General features: G+C 41.8%; 4 protein-coding genes across 5 annotated transcripts in view; 2 read left to right on the forward strand and 2 right to left on the reverse strand.

Moving 5' to 3' along the window:
- Positions 1 to 298: 298 nt before the first annotated feature.
- On the reverse strand, positions 299 to 1,343 carry avpr2l (arginine vasopressin receptor 2, like). The gene is made up of 2 exons (XM_026327378.1): positions 521 to 1,343; positions 299 to 378 (listed from the first exon to the last, which is right to left on the reverse strand). Exons 1-2 carry the CDS (start codon positions 1,341 to 1,343, stop codon positions 299 to 301), a joined length of 903 nt encoding a protein of 300 aa, XP_026183163.1.
- A 1,164-nt stretch (positions 1,344 to 2,507) lies between these two features.
- On the forward strand, positions 2,508 to 9,930 carry pnpla8 (patatin-like phospholipase domain containing 8). 2 transcript variants are annotated; one of them, XM_026326808.2, is made up of 11 exons: positions 2,508 to 2,611; positions 3,635 to 3,702; positions 3,791 to 4,756; positions 4,894 to 5,043; positions 5,127 to 5,278; positions 5,449 to 5,543; positions 5,661 to 5,832; positions 5,919 to 5,976; positions 6,158 to 6,352; positions 8,609 to 8,804; positions 8,893 to 9,930. In XM_026326808.2, the coding sequence occupies exons 3-11, from the start codon at positions 3,806 to 3,808 to the stop codon at positions 9,165 to 9,167; spliced, it is 2,244 nt and encodes a 747-aa protein (XP_026182593.1). In that variant the 5' UTR covers positions 2,508 to 2,611; positions 3,635 to 3,702; positions 3,791 to 3,805; the 3' UTR covers positions 9,168 to 9,930. The 2 variants fall into 2 exon arrangements, with proteins under 2 accessions (XP_026182593.1, XP_033180940.1); XM_033325049.1 differs by having other exon boundaries at positions 2,509 to 2,611; positions 3,635 to 4,756.
- On the reverse strand, positions 2,636 to 3,512 carry akap14 (A-kinase anchoring protein 14). Its single transcript, XM_026327379.2, has one exon. The coding sequence runs from the start codon at positions 3,403 to 3,405 to the stop codon at positions 2,881 to 2,883; it is 525 nt and encodes a 174-aa protein (XP_026183164.1). The 5' UTR covers positions 3,406 to 3,512; the 3' UTR covers positions 2,636 to 2,880.
- Positions 9,931 to 13,471: 3,541 nt separating the features above from the next.
- nrcama (neuronal cell adhesion molecule a) overlaps positions 13,472 to 20,561 on the forward strand; it is a 37,218-nt gene continuing 30,128 nt past the window's right edge. The window contains exon 1 of the mRNA XM_026326761.1: positions 13,472 to 13,592. The gene's annotated coding sequence lies outside the window, so the exon portion shown is untranslated. The remainder of the gene's footprint in view (positions 13,593 to 20,561) is intronic.

Below are 20,561 nucleotides of genomic sequence, written 5' to 3' on the forward strand. Positions count from 1 at the left end.
GAACAAGCCACATTCAACTGCCAAGTTTTCTATATAATGATATATGGTAATGGTGGCACTAAACCAGTTTTTGTCTTAGAATAGATGATGCATGGAAGTTTAGTTCTCTTTAGTAATGTTTTTCTACAAATCATACACCACAAATAAATAGATTCAAACACAGCACCCATGATGGATTTTTTTCCGGGTGTCAGATCCATCCAGTCCACATGAGCCATCTGGAGTTCACTGAGTTCTTCCTTGTATATCAAGTAGCCTGTGGTTGTAACATATTTGGTTCATGCATCTCTACCATTTTTTAGCTATAGTACAGATATATCCAAGGGTTTGTGCAGCTGTTGAGACTGGCCAGCAACATGATGATGGCAAACACTGGACCTGGCAGAAAATAAGAAATGTAAACAAACTGATAGACGCAATGATGACTTGACACAAACACTTTAATATGTGATTTATTATTGATATGTGACACATGACATGGACCTGCCGCGCAGTGACATAGGGAATCAAACAGACCAACCTTTAGTAGGCGCGCTGCTTGGGCTCCACGCAGACCATAACTGCACAACAAAGAAGGGGCTCCAACACACCGTGTATGCCATTACAATAACAAATGTCATTTCTACAGTCTTGAACACGGCGTTGGACACCCCCTTCGTGCCTGTGCGCCCTTCCTGCAGTGCCTTTCTCTTCATGTTGAAGTAGATTGTAGTGCATATTCTTATTTGGCAGTAAAGTAAAATGACGGCGGGCAGGACAAACACTGCTAAAGTGATCCAGCTGATGTAGATCCGACTCCCCCACGGTTCAATAAATGTTGCCCAGCAATCATACTGGTTCTCACCCACCTCCTGGAGAGAGAAGATGAAGAGCTGAGGAGAGCTGAAAGCAAGAGAGATCAGCCACGCTGCGCCTATGGATATATACCTCCTACATGAGCCCTCCAGGAAGGAAACCATTGGCTTACAAACCGCATGGTACCGGTCTAGGGTCATAGCCACAATCATGTAAGCGGAGGCAAACATTCCAACCACCTGCAAGTATTTTACGGACCGGCACAGGAAGTCTGTGCCTCGGAACCTGTGCGTAATTTCAATGGAAAACTGCGGTACGACTTGGAAAAAAGCCACCACCAAATCTGCTAGGCACAGGTGCAAGAGGAATATCTGTGTCCTTATGTTTCTTTTTCGCTTCTTCCAAAGTGTGCAAAGGAAGAAAACATTACTACAAGTTGCAAGCACAAAAACCAAGCCCAAAATTCCTGCTCGGATGAGCGCAAAACCTTCGTACACATCTCCGTCCACATCTGTTTCTTTTTCAGTGCTGTTGCTGCTGGTATCCATTTAAGCGCGAATTCTTGCTGTTTTCTTTATGTCCAGTTATTTAGGACTTTCATTAACATTTTCGTACATTATTTATGTGTTGGAATATTGCACCATTGGCACCGAGACGGCTTTATATTCACCTCCTTTGGCGCACCACAAAGTCTTGCAAGTGACTGCGGTGCCTGTGAGGAGGGGTCACATTACTCAGTGACGACTGAATGGCACTGATACCTTTATGAGATCCACATGCATACACTTAAAAATATAGAAAAGACTAGAAATTACCCAAATGAATAAATACTTATCAAGCCCGTGTCGTTTGTAATCCTCAAACGCATAAATTCAAAATTAACACTGCAAAGCTAATATATGTTCCCATCTGACCTTTACAGTATTAAATCATATTAGTTTTAACTAATTTGTAGGCCTCTTAGACCACATTAAGGTCTATATATTTAAATGTAGTAGTTTGTTAGAATGCTCAAATATCAGTGTTAATTGCATTTACATTGTCCTGCATTGAGTCCACTGAATAGATGTCACGCGTCATTAAATAGCATAATAATTGTAGCACCGCTGCATGGACCATACACAAGCTCACTCACTGTTTAAGCACAAGCCTTTGTCTTTATACTTTTTTGAATTGTGCAGAACAGTGTGTCTTAATGTAAAGACCTGTTACAAAATGTAAGGACACATGCTGTACAGTCATCATGTTGGAGCAGTACCAAAAAAGGATAAACTAGAATGTCAACAATGACTAATGACAGGCAATACACAGGTTATACTGTATGATACCTGTTCATTTAAAGAGCTGGCTTTAATGACATTTTATCAGTATTTACAGAAGACTGCAAATCTTGAGAGTGGTCCAAATCTCCGACTGTTCTCCTCAAAAATAAGTGATTTTCCAAGCAAATTGCTCCACATGGGGAGGTGTTTCATTTTCTCCCCCTGTATTAGCCATGTGCCTGGATCTGGCTGACTCTCTTACAGAGAAATCTTTTTCACATTTAAAGGTTTCTAAGTCATTACACTGCACGTAACGTGTAGTGGTTACTTCATAGCTGCTTTTAAAATCTAATTTTCTCAGTTCGGTTTGTGCAATGACATCATTTTATTCTGTCGACATCTAGTGGCAGAAATAAAGCATTGCACAGAAAGACACACGTCACTTCCTCTACTCTTCCTGTTTACTTTATTTCCAACCGGAATCCATACCCGTAACGTTGTTGTACCCTGAACCAACACTGAATGAAATATTTGGCATTTTTGTGTTACGCCGGGTAAGAAGATGATATATATAAATATAAAGATACTTTTTTATTATGTAGCTAACGTTTAAGGTTCAGTAAAGTAGAAATACCCCATGCATTCATCAGCAGCGGCTAACGGGGTGCTAATTGGTCAGCTAGTCATAACCTATTATCAAACACGTCAAGTCACGTTATCGAAGGATTTGTTTTCATTTTACAGTCGTGACAGAGCATGCTAACACTTAGCCAGCATTAGTTAGTTTAATTAGCAGGTGACGTTGTTTCTCTTTCTGGATGGTTCAAAGGTCCACGGCTCTTCCGAGCAAAGTCTTGCTCTCAATAATGTCCACCAGCCAGCTCTCTCTAAACCGGGTCCTCCCCGGGGTGTGCACCAGCCTGCTGGCCTCCAGCACGAAGCGCACCTCCACCGGGGCAGCTTGGGGTTTGACTTTTGAGACGTCCACCACGAAGTAGACGCTAGCTGTGCCCTGAATCGGCTTTTGTGGACTCGGGGTGCTAAAGCGGGCCCGATAGAGGTAGAAAGTATGACAGTCTTCCTCGGTGGTGTAGAGGAAGTCCAGACTGTAAATCCAACAGGGCTGCACCTCCCAGGTTTTAATGTACTGCCCGATCTGATGTTTGCCCACGTCGACGGTGAAATCTTTGCAAGCAGCCCAGCTGATGTTAACGCTAGTCCCCTCAGTGTGAGCAGAGGTGTCCCGCTCCTGTTGGAGGGCCAGGCGCCGTCTGTCCAGCAGGGTTTTCGCAAGATGAGCGGTTTCTGTTGTGTAATTCAAAACAGATAAAGGCCTATTTTCCTCCATCTTGTCCCTTGTTTGTATTTCGTGAATGAAGAAACTGGCGGCGTCTGTTTTGTTGTTTGAGTAGTTTCTATGGTTACCAGGATCAGTATAGCGTCCAGTGGAGTCCTCTGTTGGCCAGCCTTGTGTTTGCAGTGAAACAGGACGATGCTCACAGTGTAAAGGTTGTTTTCCTTGTTTGTGCTGACTCTTTCTTTCTTTCTTTCTTTCTTTCTTTCTTTCTTTCCTTCAGGCAACAGTGGCAAAAACAACATTGTCACTTTTCCTCCAAAATGGATTTTCTGCTGTAGCTCATGGCAGGTATCCTGCCAGAATTCTGCATAGTTTTAGCCATTAAAGCATCGTCCATTTACTTAATAAACTTAAAGTTCTCCGCTGCTGTTCCCAGTGAGCTGGCAGACGCATGTCACGGATCAGGACCACACTAAACAGTGTCACCAAGGCAGTAGGAAGCACAGCCCTCATCTCCAAGTTTTCCCGCCTGAAGCCAGGTCGTGCCGCTATCAACAGCACCCATGCAGAGAAAGTTCTGGTCAAAGCTGGGAACGTAACATCTAATAACACAGCTAGTGCCCCGGCATCTCAAACCACAATGAAAGAGGAAGAAGAAGGTGAGAAGACCAAAGCAGAGGAAGATTTGGACCAACAGGGACAGGAAAGTACCAACAGGTCCACATCCAGTGTAGTTTCAGTGTCAAATGTGTCCGCACCAAACTCCTCCTCCGCTGTGGCAAAGCAAATGCAGCTGTTTCATTCAGCAGCTCTTTCAACCAATATGGATGAGACCTACAAATCTTTGGCTCAGCAGATCAATAGTTACTTTGGCACCAGCGTCCAAGGGGAAGAAGGAGACAAAAGACCACCACAGGAGCACAGAGGGGGGGGTGATCCTGTGTCTGAGTCTGTTCCTCACCTGGTGCCTCAGCAGACTCGGGACCATATTCCTACTTTGTCTCCAGTGGCAAAGGGTAGGAGCATTGAAGGACCAGTAGCCTCTCCTGACAATTCCTCTCTCCCAGAAAAGGTCAGTCCTCCAGTAGAGATGCCATCTTCTGAGACCCCTTCAACAGAAAGTGCTGCTCAGTCAGTCCCCGTCCCTACCACCTCCCCTAAAAAAGGCTTCACCCAGTATCTGTCCTACCCTCGGCCCAACGTCCAGGCATTTGTCGGCAGCTACATCGCACCACTGGTCCCCAAATTTAGAGGTGATTCCAAAAGCATTGCAGCTGAAAAAGACACAACTTCAGTTGCTGCAATGAACGAACCTACTGCGGAGAAGGAAGGAGAGAAGACGGACAGTGAAGAGGAGAAAGTGGATAGAGTGAAGCAACAGCTGCTGACTCAAAGAGAGAAGGTCAAAATGATTTCTACAGCTTTGCATGGTATACTGCAATTTGATTGTTAGGTTTCAGCAGAGATTAATTAAAATGTGTTAGAGGCCTGATTTTTATAAGCGTTCTAATTTGTTCATGGTGTTTGTTTGTATTGCAGATAATAGCCAGGGTGAGTGTAGACAACAGGACCAGAGCTTTAGTGAAAGGCCTGCAGAGGGTCACTGATGTCAAACTCCTCACTGCTCGAGTGGAGGAGCTCAACTGTCATCTCTTGGAGTTCCCCGAGACACGAGGTGTCGCTATCAAGGTTAGTGTGCATCATTTTTACAGTTGCACAGCCCTGAAATTTTTTTTGCAAGTCTGCCTGTGTATGACTTTTGACTTTTTTAGGAAAGGGTGCTGCCCTGCCTGCTCCGTTTGTCTCAGGCCAGAGACCTTCCTCTTCAGGCTGCTGTGAGAGAAGCACTGGCCCTGGCTGGCTACACCAAACCAGTCAAAGGCAGAGGAATTCGGGTTCTGTCCATAGACGGAGGTGGAACAAGGTATCCTCTTCTTTCACATCTGCTGTTGTTATGGCCAGGAACTAATGTGGGTCCATTACACCCCTGAGAAATGCCAAATGAGTGGCATATAGTTGTCCCGGAGAAAATCAAATCAACTAAGCTGCATTTTTGTCAGTCTGGGTTTATAAGCCTGGTGATTTTGGTTACAGAGGACTCCTGGCCCTACAGACTCTCCGTAAACTGCAGAACCTGACTGGAAAACCAATCCACCAGCTGTTCGACTACATCTGTGGAGTCAGCACAGGTCATCATCGCTGTTTAGTGTTTGTAATTTTTCACCTTTGACTATTCTTTAACTCCAGCCCTCACTTGTCCTACGTGCGTTTATGTGTACTCCTCACGGGCTTTGTCTCTACTGCAGGTGCCATTCTGGCCTTCATGCTGGGGATTTTTCAGATCCCCTTAGAACAGTGCGAGGAAATGTACAGGAAGTTGGGTTCTGATGTTTTCAAACAGAATGTCATTGTCGGAACCGTGAAGATGGGCTGGAGTCATGCTTTCTATGACAGTGAAGTCTGGGAAAACATCCTCAAGTTAGTCTGCGGGACTTTTTCATTCCTCCTTTTTTCAAATTATTTAATTCCTTCTCTGCTGTAATCTGGTTTTGTCTTCTCTTTAGGGAACGGATGGGTGAGGGGAGAATGATTGACAGTGCCAAGGACCCACATTGTCCTAAAGCAAGTCATGCGTATTTTCAGCTTTAAGCCTTTAAAATCTGTGCCCTTTTAACCTGCTGTGGTAGCCAAACAGACACACACACTTAGATGTGCTTATTTATTTTTTTGATTACTGTAAACAGTGGCTTTATGAAATACTTTAAATTAAGATGACTTAATTTGATCCTTGTTTGTCCATCAGGTGGCAGCGGTGAGCACCATTGTGAGCAGGGGTTTGCCTCTGAAGGCCTATGTGTTCAGGAACTACACGCTCATGCCAGGAGTGAGATCCCACTACCTTGGAGACTGCAAACACAAAATGTGGCAGGCTATCAGGGCCTCATCTGCCGCCCCAGGCTACTTCCAGGAATTTGTTCTGGGAAAAGACCTTCATCAGGTATGACATGAAACTGAGAACACACAGGGATGTTTTTTCTTAGGTTTTCTTAGACTTTAAAATTGAGGTTCAAATTTGAACATGTATCAGCATAAAGAGTGATGTAGATCACTGTGGTGATCTAAGAAGTCACATCTCTAATGAGCCTAGTTTATTGGGGTAATTTCCTTGAAATGTTTACCAATCAATGCAGTTCCAATGTGATGCTTTAGTTCCTAAGAGACCGGTACCAACCAGAGGCACCATGGACTGCGCTGTATTGTGTGTGTATACATATGAAGGCTTTGTGTGCATTGTTTTTTTTCTTCAAAGCTCCAAATTCACAACTTTGATAGTAAACTCCAAATTGCTTCATTCTCTCCTCTGGCTACCTGAGGCATCTGAGGGAGGTAGAGCAAGTGAACAGAATGAGATTGAGGTAGAGGTAGGGAGAGTATGTGCCCTCTCATGACTTAGCCTGCTGCCCTGGAGGAAAATGGAAAGATTTTTTTGGTTGTCTTTAAAAAGAATATCCAACAGGGCTCCTGTCTGTCACCACCACTGTCTGAAAGGTTGTTTCATGTGATCCAAGATGGGAAAAAGTGGAAGTGTCTCAGTCAGTGTTGGGGACACCAAACTGTTAATATTGGCCTTTTACTGACATAGTACATTTTGTAATGAATGCCTTTGAATCCCTGAGACAGACTAGCTGCCAAAGCCTTTTGGGACTTGTCCAAATAGAGTTGTTTTAATTTAAATTGTTTGAAAGTTTTAATTATTAGGGCAGATATTTTTAGATGGTTTTTATGGGCAGCAATTACGCTTAAGGCTTAGCTTCATTTTGATAACCTACTTAACCAAATTTAGCCTTCACCCTCCTAACAAGTGTCTCTCTCCCCTGCCATTTCCTAATGCAAGTGCCCTGCTAGATAGCTCTTTACCTTTCTAATCTCCAATCCCACTCTCTATATCAAGCCTTGATTTTTCTAGGCACTTACAGTGAAAACAAATGGCCTGCTAGTTCTTTGCCTGAAAAGCTTTTTTTTTTTTTTTTTAATCTTTACTTAGCAAAGCGGATAATGTAACCTCTACTCCTCAAACCCCTTATGTAACACATGTAATAAGGGTTTGCTGTCTTTCTTCGCACACATGCTCCCACTGACATCTTTACATAAAGTATGTGTTTTGAGTTGATTCCCCTGGTTTGGGTATGACATCAGAGATGGATGTGTGTGTGTGTGTCTTCTCCACATTCCTCTTGGAGCTGCATGGTGTTTCATCAACAGTTTGAGCTACTGTCACCGCCCACCAGTCTCACTCCTACTGTAGTTCTCTGCACTAGCAGCAGTATTTCTCAGGAGAGTTCTGCCACTGCAGTGGATCAAGAATACATATACGAAGTGCTCACACACATAAACACATTGGAGAGAGTCACATTCATAGAGTCAACACCGAGAAAAAATGTTAATATTACTCAAATATTCATCATAGCTGCCAATTGTTATTATGCCTTCAGTAAATCCCCCCAATAAAAAATAGAGGATTAAGGCTTTTTAGATACTTCGCCCCCTGTAGAGGTGTGGAAATAACCTTATACCCCTGCTCTGCTAGGGAGGCTCAGACCTCTTCTGTGCCACACTCTCCATCTCTATTAATCCAAGCCAAAGCACTTCAGTGATTGGATCAGGTCCAGAACTGGACTTGAGGACAGACAGAAAAAGAGCAGGAGCACTAAATCAGTCCAGGCATCTATTCAGTCTGATTGTCCCCTTTATCTTTCTCTTGGCAACAATTAGGTCAGTAACACTTTGATGAATATGGTAACATCATTCACTGAAAAACAACAGCACATGCATAATAAAAAAAGCATGCAGCTAATTCATATTAAGCCTCTGAATAAGCTTGACAAGATTAGAATATCAGAATGCAATAAGATATACTACTCAAACTAAATTAGACAATTATGTAGGTAAATTCTAGTCCAAATTACAGAGAAGAGCTGCTGAGTACTGCTAAAAGCACAGCATTTCCTACTTGTTTACTTCTGAATAAACAGGGCTGTTTGCCAGTGCATCACATCTCTGGCCTAGGAGCTGTGTAGCTCTGGGACAGCTTGTCCACTTCACCTCATTTGTCCTCAACAGGCTGTCACAGCAAATTTACTAAAACTAGAAGCAGAAATAACAACGTAGATGCAAAATTTGAAGTGATTCTGAGGATGCTGTAAACATGTTTTTTGACTGAGGAGATGCTAGCAGTATCTCTGTTTTCCTGAAGGATGGGGGACTTCTCATAAACAACCCCACAGCATTGGCCATCCATGAGAGTAAATGTTTGTGGCCAAACACACCACTGCAGTGTGTGCTGTCTCTGGGCACTGGACGGTACGAGACGGCAGGCAAGAACAGCACAACCTACACGAGCTTGAAGACCAAGCTCACCAATGTCATCAGCAGTGCAACAGACACAGAAGGTAAGACCAGACTTCAGTCACAGGCAGAGTGACGTACTGCGAAACTTCTCCGTGAGTGTAAAATGTAAATGTAAAATCATTGTTTCAGAGGTGCACACCATGTTGGATGCCCTCCTGCCTCCTGACACCTACTTCCGCTTCAACCCCTACATGAGCGAGGACATCCCGTTGAACGAGAGCCGCGTGGACAAACTGAACCTCCTCCAGAGCGAGGGGGAACGCTACCTGGAGCGCAACGATGCCAAGCTAAGGAAGGCGGCCATCGTGCTGGCCCAAGAGAAGAGCATGACGCAGAGACTGGCCGAGTGGGCCAAACTCAAGGCCGACATGTATGATGGTCTCCCATGTGTCTCCAAGCTGTAGTTGTGTGACCACCAGAGTTATTAAGGTAAGAAGACCCGTTGTGTAAACATGGAAAACCTGGAGCAATCTGGGCATTTTTTTAAAGCATCTAGGGAGGCAGTTTGAAATGAAACCCAGAATGTTTAAATAGTTTGATCGTCATCTACCTGACACTAAAAGATGATTAGTCAATAAAATGATAAAACCGCTATAAATAACTGTAATTAAGAAATTACATGATGTAATTTATTCTTTGGGGGACAGGATTTGTCTGTGATGGAGACAAAGTAATGCACTTTGAGAAGAATTCAGCAGGTTTTGGGACGATCATAAAATAACTCTTAACAGACCAGAGGAAACAAATGGCTGTGTGTGTGTGTGTGTACAGAAAGTTCTTAAATGTATGAATTTCAGTGTATGTTGACAGTATTTCAGGTATGAACAACAGATGCCAATATGAGACAGCTGTGGATTATGTGTAACAAGAAATAAGACTTGGTTTCTTGTTTTGCAGTAACTTGAGTACACGAATTGAATTAATACATGACTGCACAGTGAAAACATTTCAAACACTGTACAGAAGAAAGACCTCATGCACTTTGTAAAATGTAATTGTAACCTTACTTATGAAAAAAATGTAAGTAATACTTGAATAAGGAACTCTTTTATGTTCTACTGCTTGAACTAAAAAAGAAAAAAAATCTTAATTTCACTCCTGTCCTGTGTTGGTGCATAAAGCTACTCTAAAATCTGTTCTGATATTTAAAATAAAGCATAAAAATAGGTTTGGTATTATCGTACTGGCACAGTGCATTGTGTTCTACTTGGTTCTGCTTATGTAATGATCTGCAGAGAATTGTGGTCCATCATTTTGTTGTCTATAACTTTGATACATATTGCACTAATTCCTCATTTTGCCATTGCGTGATCAACGCAACAAAATGTTGCAAAATAAGTGATGTAATAATAAATAGTGGTTTTAAAAAAGTTTTACATAAAAAAAGTTTTCTGTCTTTTAAATTGTGATTACATTTTTTTAATGGCACCTTGAGCTTTGCCACAGTGTCAGAGCCTAGATTGATGGTTGTGTTGCCTGCAGCTGGCCTTGAAAGATCCGTTCACTAGTTAAATGCTGATACTCAGGCGACAGATCCCACAAGACTAACAACACTAAAAGCTGATTTATGTCTGTGTTTGGTGGAAGAGGTGCATGGAAGCCTTCCTGTTGCTTATGACCATTTAGTTATTATGCCTTGTAGTTTAAATCCATAGAATTGGTAGGAGTTTCTAAGTTATTGTATTACAAACAAAAAAAACAAAACAAATCATGAAACACTGGATCTGATAATCACCCTATCACACAGTAACGTTCCCTTCACTCATTGTTTATACAGTTCAGATGTGAATATCTCATAATTTGGCCAAATCCAACTATTTGCCTCACTAAAATTTCACTTCTAAATTATTCCTGGAAACCCAGATCAGATTTGACAGAAACTCACAGTCAAACACAGCACACACTATTATTTATGTCTCCTGTCTAGCTGTGTGGAGACTGAGTGCCAGAGAAATGAGGTGAACATGAGCTTAACATTCTCTGGCGACATTTGCCTTGAGGGTAACAGGCCAAAGTGCCGGTGTCCAGAATTTTTGACCGTTATATTACATTTTTCTGTATCTGTAGATATAAATATACATTTGCATGATGTGTATGAATACATATTCAAACAGGGCTTGTTGTGGCAGGAGCCGTCCGTCTGTCCTTTTCCTCTTCAAGCAGGATTGGATAGCCTGGTCCCACTATTGTGTTCCCTAGCAACCATTATAGCTGCCTTCTCCTTTACAATCTTCTCAATGTATGTGTGCCCACGTTTGCCTAAATTTGTCCCTGATCTGGCAGAACTGTGTTACACAATCGACCCCTTTTATTTTGCTGCATATTTATGCCAAGTTGAAATAGCAGGAAAAAATGATTACATATAATTTTGCTGCCCATACATGAGGACTGTGCTCTTGTTTTCAAGGTCCCACAGTTGGTGCCTACTGTTTATCAGCCTAACTAGGTTGTGCCATAACCTTACACAAACAGTGCAGCATGTGAGACAAAGTTTGTAAAAGTCGTCTTACCTTCTTTTAGTTTATTTTTTAAATGTAAGCATGATCTTTACCCTGCCCAGTGGTTTGTATCTGCAAATATAATGTATAAACTCCCTAAATGTATGATCACAGTCTTGGACCAGGCCGTAGCTCAAATTATGCAAGTGAACTGACAGGTCTCTGATGGGTTAGAAGTGTGTTTGAAGCCCACACAGGAATATAAATGAAGAAGGGGTTGATTCATACATCCCATCTGTCACTGCAGAGGACAAAAATCACCAAAAAGGGCTTGAAGATTCATATATAGTAATATTTCTCCTGCGTTTTCTTCCTGAGGATCCCAGTCCTCCTCTCTGGGTCATCACGGATTGTGCAGTGTGAAGAAGGTTGTACCTATCAGTGAGTAGAAAACCCCAGCTGCTTCACATCAGTGCTTGTCAGATGTGGCTCACATTAGGAAAGCTTTTGTGTTAATAAAAGTATAAAGGCAGGTATCTGTTGGCGGTCACAGTGACAATGTCCCACTCTCATATATCCTGGCCTGTATAAACTAGTTTTAAAGTACACAATGGCCCAGACAGGTTTTTGAACAGATCCCAGATATGTAAATTGATACTGATACAGGTGTTTTGTCTTTTGTATGATTTTACCACAAATCTAATCCAGAATATGTTGTTTTACACATTATGATGAAGTGATGGGACAGAAAGACAGACACATGCTTTCAGGAATAGTGTTGAAAATGTATCATAAGCAATGGACTGTTTTCTGTAGTGTCACACTGTAAAAAAAACATCTACCCCTCATCACGTCTCCTCATTGAAAAGAAACAGTGGAACAGTTGACACATTGGTGTGGTTCTCCACAGACCTCTGCCAGTCAGTTAGTGCTGGGACACACCTACCCACACCAACACACACACACATACTCACAAAGAGACGCGTAATATTTGTTTAGCACCGCTGCACGAATGTCTGCGTCTGTGCCCACCGGTTCAACGTCTGTGCAGTGTAAACCCAGTCTTCTAGGTCAACATTAAGATGTTTGAAAAGATCTGTCTGTGTTTTCTGGAGAGCAGTTATGCATTCAGTGAACTGGTGCATAACATGTTTAGGTCTTGCAAATACAGAAGCAGATACAAAAACACGTTTTATTTATTATTGAATCAGGAAGAGCTCCATTGCTAAACCTTGAAAATGCCTGGAAGAGTGTTATTACATGCGTTTATATATTGCTGATGACCATGAACAGGCCTTATGATGAGCCATAACCATAAAGTCCCACCCCACAGGTTTGGCTTTCATCAAGTTATTTGACAGGTTGACAAGGAAAGAGAGAAACTCTGCATGTTACTGGTACTGACATGTGAATGTGTTGATAATCAGGTCTTAATGTGTGTCATAACATTCCTGCTCTGTCATGTGAGATAACAACACACCTGTGTGTAAAAAATGTAGGTCATTAAGGTTCTGCTTCCAGTGAGTTATACCCATTTTTATTGGTAGAAGAAATGAAAACAAAAGTAGCAATCAAATTATAAACATTATGTAAAAAATCAAAATTATATCCACAAATCGGCTTTATTAAAAAAAAAAAAAAAAAGGAAATCGTCCAAATGTAAATGCAGAAAATATAAATATAAAAAGATCTAGAACTTCTAAAATAAATTTAAATAATTAGCTTTTATTAGAAACTGTTTTCTTCAGGCTTATTTATTTCGCATATCTATATCTGCAGGTCGCTTTCATTGAAGAAGCAAATTGGCACCGTAAATGAAAAAGAAAGAGGTCTCACTCTGATGCGATCTCCGTTTACGATAAAGATTTTTTGGGACTGACAATCGATAAGTCATTCAATGAACTGTTCACTACAAACATATTTATTTTTAACGACATTCACGGTGAGTCCATCTTTATATATCCTCTAGCTATCAAAAAGGAAATGGAAGCAAGTAAAATATATGTATTTGTTTTTGCATGCGTGTGGAAATGCAGTTGTGCGTGTTTTGCGTACGTGTTTGCGTGCACGCGACCTGAGCCCCATCACTCGCCATACAACACCTGCAAGCCACGAATCCAGCGCATGCGTAACGTTTGGTGTTAACGACGCGCACGTTTGGAAAACGGAGCGTGTCCTCTTTCCCCCTAGAATAGACGATCTTCGTGGTCAGCGGCGGGGGAGCTGCTGAGGATCTGTGTGGACCGCGGCTTGCTGCTGCAGCGGCTGACGGGGGACGGACAGACCGGCCGGACGCAGTCCCACACACACACACACACTCCTCATCATTTTCTACAGCATCAACACACGCTCACCGCCGGGTGGAGGGAACAAGCCGATCTGCAGCGCACGGTGAGTTTCAACAAGCGTAGACCAATATTTCTCTTTTCTCTGTTGTCTTCAGCCTCATCATATTCCCCTTGAGGATAATGTGGTGCAGTGGATGTTAAATCAGTGCGGGATTGTTTGTCACAGCATCCTGGTAGGTGATGCTGGTTGATTGGGATGGCCAGGTGCAAATAATACAGCAATATGGAGACGCCAGGTGTCGATTGTCGAGTCTGTTTTTTTTATTTTTTATTTTTAATCTGAATTCTGGGCATCAGAGACAGATGGTCGCAGCCTGCATCTCGAGAAAACAACCATCACCGCAACTAGAGGAATCGACAGCAATGTGTTGATCGACTGTTGTGTTGAATGACTGGGCTCATAAGGGGGTTTCTGCTTATTGTTGCTGCTGCTGCTGCCACCGGCCGGTGCAGGCGGGCCCACAGCGAGGAGGGGATTATTTGATGTCTGTCGGTGATGCTGTCAGCTGCAGCTCAGCTCCTTTAGGTGTCACTTCAAGTGTTTTCAGCCAAAAAATAGGGAGCACACCCACGAAAGCCTGTTTTTATATGTAAGATTTGGAGATGGGAGCAGGCTAGTCAGCAGGTGTCTATTGATCGGCCTCCCATTCTTTATTGTGGATCAACATTTTTTTTCATTGATTGGCCCATAAAATAAAACAGAAGGAAAATTATGGATGATATTTATATGGTGTTCTTCTCAAAATATCATCCAGTTCTCAACAGTTGTTGACGTTTTTCGATAATCAATTATTTATTTGTCAATTTTCAATCCAAAATACAGACCTTTTCTACATCATCTTCCATAGTGATGCAGGTATTTCTACTGTTTTCATGCCTTTATTTGATGATCACCTTGTTAATTGAGCAATAACCAGCAGAGTAATAAAAATAATTATTTATGGATCATCAAGTGAAGAAACAGTCTTCTATAGGCTGTATGCCCGTCAATAGACAAAGTGGTTGTGCTGTATTTAATGTATATGTATATGTGTGTGTGTGTGTGTGTGTGTGTGTGTGGAAATACAGGAGTCACAAGTCTCTCTGGATTTGAGTGCTTTGATAGCCCACTGCCTCTATAATAGTATGTAGCTCAGAGATGATAAGGAACAGGCTGGTAGTTTAATGCCCACTGGGTCCACGTGTCATTGTGCTGTCTGATTGGTGATATGGAGCAGATGCTTGGTAATATTGTTTGCAGTATACAGAATGTGACTAGTGGGTAATGCACCTGGCTAAAAGCAGTCTATGAGTAGGAGGGATCCATTGTGATGATAACAATAATGCCACTGTCTGACAGTATGGAGCCCCAAGTGTTAGTTATTTCATGCAGTGTTAATATTTGCAGTCACCATCTGCTGTTGCTATAACACAGTGTGATTCAATATGACATGATGTGCTCAGCCGATTCTGACCCTCAAACATACTTCGTGCAAAATACTTGACGAGCTGTTTCCCTTGCATTTCTGAATTGTACAGACCGACCCTGCAGTTGTGTTGTATGTATGGTAATTGTAGTCAGTTGCTGTGAATGGGAAGCCTACTGTGTTGTACAAACCTGAGGCTGGGCAGAATGCTAATATCAGCCCGATAACCTAAATTTCAAAAGTTGTAGTCAGCATATCACACTTTATCTGCTCACAGTAAGTGCTGAATGGAAAGTCTGTAAACATCTAGTTTAATGTGTTAAATTCATCAGGCGCTTATAAAAACCGTCATTTACTTAAATTTGTCATCTGGCATGTCATGGCATGATGGGTGTGGTGTGTTGGCGCGGGGGTGCTGGTGAGCACAAGAAATGACTTGGGGTTCCTGTAACAGAGGTGGCACTGAGACATTACTCAGAGCAGCTGCAGTGTCATCGTCACTCTCCACCTCTTCCGTTTTACCCACGGGCCATTAGACAGGAGTCGGGTGAAGGAGCTCACGGCTGCTTTAGGTGCATTCTCATTCTGTCCACTGTCACCTTAAGTGATGACACAATTCTGAGAGAAGGGAGATGCATAACATTGCTTTCAGGCTGTTTGGTGTTCAGGGTGGAGGTCTGTTCCCCTTCATTTCATTCAGGTGAGGCTGAAATTGTGACTGGTGGAAACATGTTACCTGGTTTAGAGACTGGGACTTTATTGTGAAATGATCTTTCTGACTCTTTGGCTGCTTGGAAAACAACCTAAAGTAAACACATCTGAGTGGATACTGCAAACCAGAAACAGCAGACCACAAAGAAATTATACAGATCTCATTTGCAGTGCATAACAAAAACAGCTAAGTGTTATTTAATTTAGTAATAATCATTATTGTAAAACTGAAGATCTTCATATTTTCTCTGATACATTGGCAAACTATTGTACTACTCAACATCAACTTTATATGGATATTAATAATACCGTTGATATTTGACTGGAATAGATATATGAAGGCTTTCTCAAAGGTTGCAACATAAATAATTTATGAAATGAAATGTCAGATAATAGTGAAAAGTCTTTGTCACAATTGCCCACAGAAACGTCTTTACACTAAAATTTGCAAATTCTCACATTTGAGAACTAGATAATATTTGTCTTTTTCACTTAATTATAGACTTATTATTCACCAATACAGTTAGGCATACCTAACAAAACGTTTTACACAAGTGCATACTCTTAAATGTAGGAATTTGGGTTTGGCTTCTTTGTTCAGCATGTATCAGCATCCCTAATATACTCTTTGAAGATCTGCACATCTGCATTTACAGCTGCATGCCTCTGATTTTTGTTACTAACAGTACATACCATACTGCAATTACAGCACAATGCTTCCTTTTTTAATTCATCCCCAGAGGTTGTTCAGCTCTCTCCCTACACTAGCAACCACCAATGAAAAGTGCAGGTGCACGTGTTAATGAAGTCATAACTGGAGCATCGTGGGCTTTTTGTTTTTTCTCTCGCTGTGGATTTATAAACTCACGTCTTTCAGACCACAGAGAAAGCTGCAGCCAAATGAAAAAAACAATTAGAATCATAAATTCTTGTGTAAGATTCTGGTTAAAGGCATCAGCACCCAGCAGCGTTTGAGGGTGGGTTTGAGGGCGGTGGGGGTGCATAAACATACCCCCCCCCCCCAAACATCCCCACACCCTTGGCTCAGATTGGGCTTATTTGTGTGGCTGTTTTCATTAAGGGACAAAGACATTAAAGTAGCACAACTGGCTAGATCTGAGAAAGCAGATGCTGTTGTTGTCAGTGCTTCCACAGAAGACAGATGGTTTTTTTGTTACTGTTCATCCTTATTTTGGAAGATCCTATTGCTGGACGATAGTGGAGACCCACATTTTTCACCAGCTCTGTTCGCCAGGCAGGAATCAGATCATGTAAATTCAGTGGATTGTTAAACTCTTGACTAAAGACGAAATAATTAGTTGAACAGAAAATGATTCTGCAGCTGTTTTGATAATTGTGTGATCACTTGAGTTGTTTCGATCCAAAACAATCACTATCTGTGTATATACAGTTTATAGTCATTCATTATAAAGGAGAGAGGAAAGAAAACAGACATGAAAAGAGGGAATTGGACAGGAGGGAAAGAGGAGATATAAATGGAAAAGAAAGAAGAGAAGGGAAGGAAAGGAGGAGAGTGGAGAGGAGAGAAAAAAGAAGAATAGAGCAAAGAAAGGGAAGGGAAAGGAAAGAGGGCATGAAATGACATGAGAGAGGGGAAAAAAAACGAGAAGAGTAAAAAGCAGCGCAGGAAGGAGATGAGGAAAAGCAGGGAGGAGAGGAGAAGAGTGGACAGGGAAGCAGAGAGGAAAAAGATCAGTAGAGTTAAAAAGAGAAGACAAGTGGAAAGAGTTAGTAGGAGGAAAGCAAAGAAGAGCTGAAGTGAGGAGGAGTAGAGCGAAGAAGGATGGAGTGGAGAAGAGCGATCACCAGCTGTGCCAGGCCACATGTGAAGTAGCACAAGAGACTAGGAGATTAATAAAAGGAGACACGGCATACCGCTCCTACACAAACACACACACACATGCACATCATTTTACCATCCATCCATGCACACAGTCAGATGACAGATAAGCACAGACAGTTCTAACTTTTTTATTCCCTCTTTTTATGTCATACATGTTTTTCATGTCCTCACAGATTTGTTGAAATATCATTGGTAGGTGCGAGGCCGCTCGTGGGCCGCACACGATTTATTTGTGTGGATCAGGTGGGCAACAGATGGGAGAGTGGGTGAGAGCAGGGGAGTTGCCAGACTGGTAGTAGCTGTCACTTGCTGAGTGTAAAAACATATCAGCATATCTGTGTGAACGGGTGATTTCAATGTATTCAGTAGCCGATTGCAGGCTTGTTTGTTTTCACCGCAGCTTCATTTGAGTTTTTATGGCTGTGATTGTGGCTTTAATGTTAAAACCACTTCTAATTCATACAGATTCACAGCCTTGTTACAAGGGAAGAGCCATATCAAAATCAGACTGTCGAATCAAGAGCATGTGCTCATATACAGTGTTAACCAGTGTTAGGGAAACAAAGGAGGAATATTCAAATCCCACTGTTGGGAACGGAAGTCATTCTGCAGTAGGCTTAAAAATAATATTCCCCTCCCATCTAGCAGAATCTTTGTCACAGCTCGAAAATGATTAGTGAGGATTTAGGTCAGAGAAGCTGTTAAAGAGCTCCTTTTATCATATCAAACATCCAATTGGTTCAAGGCACCAGCATCACATGACGGGTATGAATCAGTGACGATTATTAAAGATGTCTTTGCAGGAAATAATTTAACCCATCAGCTGTGACTGATGATTTTGCTATAATCAATTCATACCTGAGGATGGAAACCGTTTTTTTTTTTTTTTAGCATCCTTTTTAACAGGTAGATATCCTTTTTTTTTTTTTAACCCCCAGCTATGAATAGAAATTACTTTGATGGAAATTTTATCTTAAGGTCTTCACACATGATTTGTAGAGTGTGTAATTATGCATTGCTTTTTAAGCTGCTTTATCAGCCCAAAGCCAAAAAAAAAAAAAAAGATTTTGGTAAATACTTCATGTCTGTGACTCCAGTAATTCAGAGGACACTTTGTTAGCCTCTGCTAACCACCATTAGGTGTTTGTTGTGGGAAAGGCGGCTCCAGCGAACAGATGAGGAGGATGGAGAACAGAAAGAGTTGTCAGTGGGGAGAAATCCTCAGATGCCTCGGAAACATGTATCACATCTGTTTTGTTAAACATTTCGAACAGAGGAGTTTTTAGCTTATTGATTTAAAACCCAGTTTTTTTATAAATGGACCTTCAGTTGTAGACAGTACATAAACCTATCTTAATGTACTTTCAGCTTGTGTCAACAGACCAGACAGAGACCAGGCCGCAGGGAATGTGACTTCCTGTAAGAATAAATCATTTTCTGTTACTCAGCATCATTTTATGGATGTCAGCCTATTAAAGTCAAGAGTTCACAGTAGCTCTGATGCCCCACCCTGGCACTCTGTCCTCTCCGTCTCTGTCTTTCACCCCTAAAGCTGCTGAGCGTGCTGGTTTTTGGGCTGCCAGATATTCTGCATTGTCCTGTCTGAGCCAGGCTGCTTTGTCCAACTTGCCTTTTTGCTGCAGGACACAATGCAACCATGGGTGCTGTTGTAGCACTTTAGCTTATTGCAGTTTGACCTGAGATGTGAGACAGCCACACTTCAGCAGAAGATGTAGATCTTAAGAGCACTACTCTATAGATGATTGTGAATTTTAGCTTTGCATGACGATCAGGTTTAGTGATTCTATGTGGGTTGTACGGATCAATATTAGGAGCTGATCACTGTCAGGGCATTTTCTATCAAACTACTGTATCTTTCCTGGCCTCTCTGCTTTGCAGGGAAGTGATAAGCTTGATGTCCCTGCCCAGGTACACAATGATGATACTCCCAGATTAAACATTTATAACCAAGAATCAGGATTTTTGCTAAAACCAGCTTACTGAAAGATAATGATTAGAGCAGAAATGTTACGGACACAAACGTATCGTGGTGTAAAACTGACATAATCAAATATGTCATTTGTGTGCATCCACATTCTTTTAAATTGTAGTCACATCCACAGCCTGGGAAGGCTGCGAATGGAACTCCAATATCCCTATTTGCCAACTCTTTTTTTCTCTCCAGTGTCCTTCCAGCATTTTCCCAGCATATATGCACACTGCTGGTATTGACCCTCATCCCACTCCCTCTCTCCTCCACTCTCTGCTGTGATCTGTGACTCACAAAGCCCGTTTAACCTTTACCAGGCTAAATGCAAGCCAGCACTTGGTTGCTAGCAGCAATTTACAAGCCATCCAAATATCACTTTTTTTGTTGTTTGCGCTTGTTTTTGTGGACTTGATGAGAAATACAGCTTTTAGTCGACTGTGGTGCTTTGATCTTTTTTTTAAAAATACACTTACCTAATTTTTTCCAACTTAGATGGAGGCAGTCCATGCATGTCCAGGAAGCATGGCATCGAAGACTTTGTTATATTGTTATATTTTCATTCAAGCCAGTCGTCCATTACAACCCTGTGATATATTACCAGTGAGATATTCACTCCACAAAAGGCCCATTAGTGAGACTAAGAGCAGATACTCCTCTAAATAGGTATCACACATGTTTTCCCATGCAGTCTCCTCTGTGTACACACTCAAATAATCAGATAGATATCAGATGTCCAGGGAGTGGTCTTTAACTGCTGTTAGATGACATTAGCTGTAAGTTGTTTGGACAGTAATGATACAGTTAAAACTGTCATGCTCTCTGCTGTCCCACACTTTGAATGTATATGTCCAGCAGTAATTGTATGATTATTTGGGCTCAGATATAACACATCCTGTGGATTCACTGTGGAGACGTTTAAATATAGCACAGCTCTGCTGCGGCAGTCAGATCCCACTAAATGCTACAAACCACTTTGTGCATGGAAAGTGAAAGCAACACTTCTTGTATGCATCAGATAATATCACAGAGAAACAATTGCGT

The sequence above is a fragment of the Mastacembelus armatus genome, chromosome 23 (assembly GCF_900324485.2).
Source record: "Mastacembelus armatus chromosome 23, fMasArm1.2, whole genome shotgun sequence".
NCBI lineage: Eukaryota > Metazoa > Chordata > Actinopteri > Synbranchiformes > Mastacembelidae > Mastacembelus > Mastacembelus armatus.